The sequence below is a fragment of the Myotis davidii genome, unplaced genomic scaffold (assembly GCF_000327345.1).
Source record: "Myotis davidii unplaced genomic scaffold, ASM32734v1 scaffold168, whole genome shotgun sequence".
Taxonomy (NCBI): Eukaryota; Metazoa; Chordata; class Mammalia; order Chiroptera; family Vespertilionidae; genus Myotis; species Myotis davidii.
In genome coordinates, this window is record NW_006383016.1 from 1,769,826 (window position 1) to 1,778,168 (window position 8,343).

Genomic DNA, 8,343 nt, shown 5'->3' on the forward strand with positions numbered 1-8,343 from the left:
ATTTTCTGTGTGCCATTGTGTCACTGACTATAAAATGAGATAATCCACAACCGTGCAGAGTTGAATTTCAAAACATTTTATGAGCTAAAGAACTGAGTAGTAGCGACAGCTAACACATTGCTTAGTTCATCCTCATTTCAGCCCTAGGGCCAAAGTACTATCCTCAGCGACATTTCACAGGTGAAAAAAGAAAAAAAACACATTTTAATATTTAAACGGGTTATATTGCTAGTATTAGCTGAGGCAGTTTGACTTGTGTGGCGCTGCATTATTACCATAAGCAACACCAAGTGGGGAGCAGCTTTTCCAAGGAGAGGCTCATCACAGTAGTGAGTGCTAGAGGCCCGGGTACCGGATCATATAAAATACTGCTCTCGGGATGAGCTATGACTCAGTTCCCCACCCCCCACCCCAATCTTTTATATGCGCACCCTTGTGAAATTTACTAATTACTTGGTTTCAAATGTGGTGCAACCTCTGGCTTTTCTTTATCTCTGCTGGGATTCTAGTAGACCTCGTCGGCCCTCAGCCAATGCCTGCTGATTGCTTGGCTGAGCTATATGGTAGCCAGGGCTTCAGTCCGAGGAATCGGGTTTTTGCTGTACGGCATTGTCTTGTTCGGAGGGGCACTTGGTGTCAGGGCCTGCAGGAGTGTGGCGCTGGGATGGGATTCTCAGCCCCTCGTTCCTATCTGTACCACAAGTCCTTTATCTCGCTTTGAGGCCCAGACTCCTTGGTTCTGCAAACCGTCTCACCACACATCAGAAGCAGACCTCCTTTTCTTGTCTGTCAAACCCCTTCACTTTCTACTTACTGCCTTACTTTTGGTAATGAGGCACTCAGAGGTATAACATCAGAAAGACTCTTGTATTTCCATTTCTCCTCTCACCAAATCTGACATCTCCGGTTCCAGTTTCTCCACCACACTCCACAGCACCACCAGTTATTTTTCTAAAACGTGGGCCATATCACTTTCCACCTTCACCAGCCCTCCACTGTCTGCAGAAGGAAGTCAGCGCTTGGGGAGCATTTGCAACCGTCCGGGACACAGGCCCGATCTCAGCTGCAGGACTCACACGAACCCCTCCCCGATCCCTGCTCATTTCTGCTGCTGCTCATCTGCTCTCACCATTCTCTGTTCTGACTCCCATTACCCGCCTTTTGTGTCTGGAGGTCTAGGTTAAGGCACATGTAAAATCTTCTTTCGAGAAATTTCTCTGATTCTCACAGAGAATCGTGCTTGCTTCCTACATCACTTAGTATCTTTTTCTGAACTCATGTATCAGTCTGTCTGAGGTTGTCCACTGTGAAGGGGGTTGTCTGTCTCACTCAGTTGTGAATCTGCTGGCTTAGAATTTCCCTTGAGCAAGTAACACACAAGAATTCAGTACGTCTCTCTGAGAATGAATTCAGTTTCTTTGTCTCTGTTCAGAGGTCCCAGCTTTTATCTAAGTTCAGACGACCTCTCCTATCATTCTTCTTTTGTAGCTTCCTAACCTGCCCTCTGGCCTCTTGATTTAGACCAGAGCAAACTACAGAAATTGTCATCCACAGCAGTCTAGGACAGTGGTCAGCAAACTGCGGCTCTCGAGCCACATGCGGCTCTTTGACCCCTTTAGTGTGGCTCTTCCACAAAATACCACGTGCAGGTGCGCACGTACAGTGCGGTTGAAACTTTGTGGCCCATGCGCAGAAGTCGGTTTTCGGCCTGGGCGAGTCTATTTTGAAGAAGTACTGTTGATATTTGGCTCTGCTGACAAATGAGTTTGCCGACCACTGGTCTAGGAACAAGAGCTCCGTTTCTCATAATATTCATGTGGCTCCAAAGCAAAGTTTCTCGACATTGACCTTTTTAGGCCAGATAGTTCATAGTCAGGGGGTGGGGCAGGGTTGGGACTGTTCTGTGTGTGTGCTGTGGGATGTTTAGCAGTGTCCCTGACTTCAACCCATTAGATGCCAGTAGGATTCTCCCCAGTTATCTCCAGACATTGCCAAACATCCCCGGGTAGGACTGGGGGGATTCCTCACAGGTGGGGAGGTGTGCCCATGCCTCAGAACCACAGTTTTAAAGTATCTCTAAAAATATTCTGGCTTGGCTAGCATGGTTCAGTGGTTGAGCCTTGACCTATGAACCAGGAGGTCACGGTTTGATTCCCGGTCAGGGCACATGCCTGGGTTGCTGGCTTCATCCTCAGTGGGGGATGCAGGAGGCAGCCAATCAATGATTCTCTCTCATCACTGATGTTTCTCTCTCTCCCTCTCCTTACCTCTTTGAAATCAATAAAAATATTTTAAAAAATATATATTTTAAAAATAAATAAAAATATTCTGTTACTAATGAATATTGGCTCTTCAGCTCTACTACCCATAGTACCCACAGACTTCTCACGTGTGCTTTCTGCCTCAAATTTAATGCCATTTTTAGATTCCCTGATCTCACCTATCCCTTTGTCTCCATTTCTTCAAAACCCAACTCAGTTCAAATTAGACCTTCCCAAATTAGACCTATCTGACCCCTTTCCATTATTCTGAATTTTGCATTATTTTGTAGCCCTCTGAACATCGTGCTTAACGGGATCTATTTTTTCATGTAGAAGTAGATGCCAGTACAGTCATTAGACATGGGTCTATTTTCCTCTTCTTCCTGAACTGTCTGAGCTGGGTGCTTTTCTTTGTGTCTTTTGTGTTATGCATATCCAAGGCATTCATTTACTCGGCATACATCACAGTGAGCCCTGGCTGAGGATTTGTGGCCTCTAAGATCTGTCCCTTAAGCAGCTTCCATTTTGGTGGGGTGTTGAGACAGATTAGCAAATATATGTAGTACAACACATGGTAGAGGTGGTATGTAGACCAGCGCCTTAGAGGATGGGGAGGATTTCCTTGGGCAAAGTCTTAGGCAGAAGGGATGAAAGGTCTCTTTCCATAAACAAATATTTCCCTCCAGCTTTGAAGAAAGGCCTTCAGGAGCCTCATTTCCCTGCCTTCTCTTTTGGCCCCTAGCGTCACCCACCAGCATCAATCTTCTCTTGAAGGCACTTGCTATTCCTACAGGAGGGAGTAACATGGAAACTCCTATGGTCTTTGTATTACATGCTACTTGGTTCCACCATCAGGCTCATTTCTGGGGAAGCAGACGTGTAAATGTCTGTGTATATGCACACATGCATGTTGGATTAAAGGGAACCACATTTTGGCCTTACTCCTGTTAGAAAGAGTTTTATTGTTGTATAATCCCAGCACCCCAGAATCCAGGGCTGCTGTACACGGGTGTGCAGATTGTGTGCTTCGCAGGCATATCTGGCAGCCACGATGGTCTCTGGCAGGCTCTCTTGTCACAGGTAACAAGGTGAGAGAGAGCTCGAGTGGGTAGATTACTCCCTGTCACCACTAAAGAGGGTGGGCTGAGACTGTCTTAAACACCGGGTTCCACATCTTATACTTGGGGAAGATAGTTACCACTCTCAAGCAGTCAATGACTCTAGGAATATGATGGGCTGATAAAGAGTTAGAAAGCACCCTAGTCAGAACTGTTTATTTCTAATCACTTTAAATATATTTTTATTGATTTCAGAGAGGAAAGGGTGGAGGGAGAGAGGTGGAAACATCAATGATGAGAGAGAATAATTGATTGGCTGCCTCCCGCATACCCCTGGGGATCAAGCCCACAACCCGGGCATGTGCTCTGACTGGGAATTGAATCCTGACCTCCTTGTTCATAGGTTGATGCCCAACCACTGAGCCATGCCAACCAGGCTATTTCTAATAACTTTAAACTGCCATGCCAGATACCACAGGGCTGCAATGTGCCGTGTTTATTTATAAATCAGCCTCCCTGCATATTGTCGACAGGGTCCTCGGTTGACTAATGTTTATTCATTCACTTGTGGAGGAAAACTTGGGCTACGAATGTGAACACGAATGCTTTTTTTAATAGATGGTGTTATTGGGCTGCACAGTGTCCCTGACTTTCAGATATTTAACTCGTAAAGTTTACAGCAACACTTAACTGCGTCTGGATTCCACATTGAATTTGGGAAGGCAAGGATCTCACTGTAATTTGCACTGACTGCCCTGTAATGGAAATTATGGCTTGGGAAAAGTTTCAAATGACGTGTCTATAAACTAAGGAAAAGTTGATCCATTTAAAGGCTGGTTATGTGCAATTGTGGGATTTTTTTTTTTTTTTGAAAGGGCCATTGCCAACAAGAAATACGTATTTCAGCAGCTGAAGTAAACTAGCCATGAATTAAAAGTTGGTCTTTGTAAATTGTTGGTTCATCAGATTCAGCCCTGAACATGGAGTGAGTTTAGCAGAACTGTGCTGGGCTCTTAAGAGAGCTGTAAAGGTTGTGTGAGTCCAGTGTTCCAATTGGACAGTGGCAATGAGCTGGCCTGAGAGGACAAGCAGCCTTCTTATTGGTCAGAACGCTGGCCCAGTGGGACTCAGGACACAGGGCTTTCTGGTCCTAGCCCCGCAGTTAAGTGGGTTTGTGTCAGTAGGTCTGTCACGTACCCTTCCCAGCATCAATTTGTCTATTTCTGGGCTGCTGTCCCCCTACTCCCCTCCTCACCATTTGTTTGTTTTAGTGTCTCCCGTTCATGTTCATGACTTTCCCTCAAATGTCTAATGATCATTCCTTGACTGTTCTTGGCTCGTATTTAAGACCAAGGCAATAAAAAGCTGATGAGAGGCTCTGGGTGGAGGCGCGGATGGAGCCTGCTGACCGGGGGCTTAACTGTAGGGAGATCATTTAATTAGGGGAGAGCCAGATGTCCACATCTGGAACTCTCTTCTCCGAGCCCCACTTAACTTAATCAGCAAGGAATCTCCCTGTCAGGTTGCCAATGTCCCTGGGAAATGCGGAGTAGGCGTATTTCCACTTCCATCCGTTTTCAGCACTGTACAGGCAGGCCGGGAGATATCGTGGTTCGCTTCCACCCACCGCAATAAAGTGAGCGCTAACCTTTTTGCTAGTGGAAGGCCTTGCCTTCAGTTTGTAAAAACACACTTCTGTGAAGAGCAATAAAGCGAGGTATGCCTGTACTCTCCCAGTCTACCTCACCTATGCTTCTCCCCCTGGTTCAGTGTCTCTGGATAATCAACCTTTTCAACAACCCTTCTGTTTGCAGCCCTGATCCTTCCCTTCCTTGCCTGTCGCCGTACATGGCACCTTCAAGTCCACTGCCTCTCTGAGGCTTTGGCAGCGGGTTCCCCTCTGTTATCATGGGTCTCCCCTGCTTCAGGCACTGGAGATTGTAGCTTCCTCTACTCTCTAGGGAAGCGGTTCTCAACCTGTGGGTCGCGACCCCTTCGGGGGTCGAACAACCCTTTTTACAGGGGTCACCTAAGACCATTGGAAAACACGTATATAATTACATATTGTTTTGTGATTAATCACTATGCTTTAATTATGTTCAATTTGTAACAATGAAATTGGGGTCACCACAACATAAGGAACTGTATTAAAGGGTCGCGGCATTAGGAAGGTTGAGAACCACTGCTCTAGGGGGATCCATCATTCAAGGCACTGGTCGGAATCACTTATGTGCTGATGTCTCCCCTTCCTTCTATCCCTGGGAGTTTATTTCGTTACTTTAGCAGGACCTTGGATGGTGAAGGAAACAAATGCCCTTGACCCATCTGCCACGTTTGACTCAAGTCTTCCATTTTCTCATCCTAAAATTAATTTGCAAATCCAGTCAGTAATTATATGCATCTCCTGATGCTGGCCCTGAGCTCAGTGCTGGAGAGAGGAAGGCCCAGACAGTTCCTCACCTCTGAGAAGCAGGGAAAAGAAATGATGTGCGGGGACAAAGCCTGTACAGTGGCATATGTACAGGGATAGTGCCAGCTTGAAGTGGTGCAGAGACAGGAGGGGGGATGTGACAAGCTCGGCCGGGACGTTGGGGAAGGCCATGCTGAGTAAACGAAAACTCTGTGGCTTCGTGAATCCCACTGTTGGGGGAAGGCTGTGACCAGACCGCGCCCGTTAATTATTACCGAGTGAGTCCAAGGAAAAGTGGTGTATCCAGCCCAGATCTTCAAAATCACTCTGCTGGCTGGGTGGGCCTTTGCCTCTCCAGGGTCTCCAGCTGTAAATGGCCCGCTGCTCCCCACCCACGGCCTCCCAGGCTTCCCACGGTTGCCATGCACACTTAGAAAAGAGTCTGGCCTTGGGAAGATCAGAAATTGCAGAGGGCCTTCCCAGGGTGCGTGACATCGCTTCTGCCCCTCACTGCTGCCTCCCAGCCTGCGAATAGCTTACTGCTGACAGAGACCTTGTCAATGTTGTTGAGAGGTACTACTGCTCTTTTTTTTAATTTTATTAATATTGATTTCAGGGAGAGGAAGGGAGAGGGTGGGATAGAAACATCAATGATGAGAGAGAATCATTGATTGGCTGCCTCCTGCACACCCAACATCAGGGAGCCAGCCTGCAATCCAGGCAAGTGCCCTGACCAGGAATCGAACAGTGACCTCCTGGCTCGTGGGTCATGCTCAACCACTGAGCCATACCAGCGGGGCTCGACTTTCTTATTATAAGGAATTTCACGGATTTGAAATTCCAGCAATGTAGACCAGCTATAGCAGTGGTTCTCAACCTTGGCTGCACATTAGAATCACCTGGGAATCTTTTTTAAATTCTGGTTTCTGGGCCTCATCCTCCGGAAATTCTGTTTCTTTGTTACTATTGTAACAAAGACCAGGGGGGAACGATAGACGAGGCTTAGCCCTGCAGTAAGGAGTCTCGTTGAGAGGACACTGTGTTTCAGAAACTTTGAAGCAAGCCCATAGGTTTTTATCGCTTGGGTGTTTTCAAATCCATTTTAGTATTTGAATTCTCTTAGCCCTCGGTGAACTTGAACTCTGAGTGTGCAAGAGGTGGTGTGAGGCAGAAAACAGTAACCTCTCAGTGTGTTTTTTGGCTATTCCCCGCCCTGCTGAAAAGGTTGGTTTCTCTTCCTTCTCTTTTCAGTATAGGAAAGTGGCAGAGCCAGTGAGTGGCTGAAGATGGCAGCCACTTACAGAAACGCTTGCATCCTTGCCAGTTGCCAGCCTAAGGAGCATCACGTGGCCATGGAAATCCAAGTGTTTCTATCCCACAGCCCATCTATGGGAGGCGGATTATATCTCTAGGCAATAGCAGCCAATGTTCCAGTTTCATATTTTTATTGGCATCGTAAACAAACAAGCGGGAGACTATCTGGGAGGTTGCGTGCGGCAGCCAGCGCAATTCATATCGCATTTCTTTTTGTAGCAACTTAAAGTGAAGGAGTGCTCAGTGGTGTGGCACATGGCATATGGATGTCCTTACTGATTTGGTCATATCCAGTGAGTCGTGCTATTCTCAGTTCATGCTGGTAACGTGCGTCATTCAGTCCATAAAGTGGTGAGTCAGGGTTATCTCGAACCAGTCAGCCAGGAAGCGTGTGAGGCTCCCAGCTGGGCACCAAGGATCTCCTTTCGTTTTAAGAACTCGAAGCATTAATGGATGTTCGAAAGGTTGCCCAAGGAAGCATCGGATGTGGACATGATATTTTAGGCCTGATGGGCGTCTCTCTGGAAGTTCTGCTTTACTGTCAGGTACCAGGGTCTGCATCCTAGACAAAGAGGAGAATCCTGCCTGAGGTGCTTCCAGGCAGCCTTTTTGTCATGGAGAGGGTGGCATTTAGAAGCTTCTGGAAGTCCATTTCACCATTCATAATTTCAGGGCATGTGAGCCTAAGTCCAGGTAATGGAAGGTGGTAAAACAAAGTAAGATAACATTTCAAAACCTTGCTTTGCAAATAGAAGGCAAACATTCTTGATTCTTTGGGAAGCAATATTACAAGTTTGTGTGAATGTCAATGGCCAACAGCGTTTTGTTTGGACATAAGATACTTTCTTCCCCTTTTCCAGAGAGGTACTGAAATGTGAAGAAAAGAATAATACAGCCCGGTTCAGTGGTTGAACATCGACCCATGAATCAAGAAGTCACTCGTTCAATTCCTGGTTATGGCAAATGTCCAGGTTGCTGGCTTAATCCCCAGTAGGGGACATGTAGGAGGCAGTGATGGATGTTTCTGTCTCTCTGTCCCCTCCCTTTCTCTCTAAAAAAAAGTAATAAAAACATATTTTAAAAAGAGAGTAATACAAATTGTGTGTGTACATCTGCACATACAAACTAATAAAAGAAAAAGTAAAGGTAGCTTATGAAGGTAATATTGAAAATATTTCAAAAATTATATAATTTGGAAGCAAAGGAAAGCTTTAAAAGATGGTTTGTGCAAATACTGTTATACTGGGCATCAGTTACAAAAATAAAGGCAAAAGTGGAGGACATAAAAATGTCAATTGGC

The 8,343-nt window shown here is 46.1% G+C and overlaps 1 protein-coding gene across 7 annotated transcripts in view; it reads left to right on the forward strand.

The window, feature by feature from the left end:
- The window catches only part of JAZF1 (JAZF zinc finger 1), a 186,828-nt gene that overhangs the window by 46,569 nt on the left and 131,916 nt on the right, over positions 1 to 8,343 (forward strand). For 3 of the 7 annotated variants that reach the window (XM_015558144.1, XM_015558143.1, XM_015558145.1), the window contains exon 1: positions 6,985 to 7,336. The exons of the other annotated variants lie outside the window; for them this stretch is intronic. Coding sequence is in view for 1 of the 3 variants with exons in the window: in XM_015558145.1 (XP_015413631.1) it covers positions 7,306 to 7,336 (31 nt within the window). In the remaining 2 variants the exon portion in view is untranslated. Of the gene's footprint in view, positions 1 to 6,984; positions 7,337 to 8,343 lie in introns of those variants that run through there. 7 annotated transcript variants of the gene reach the window in all.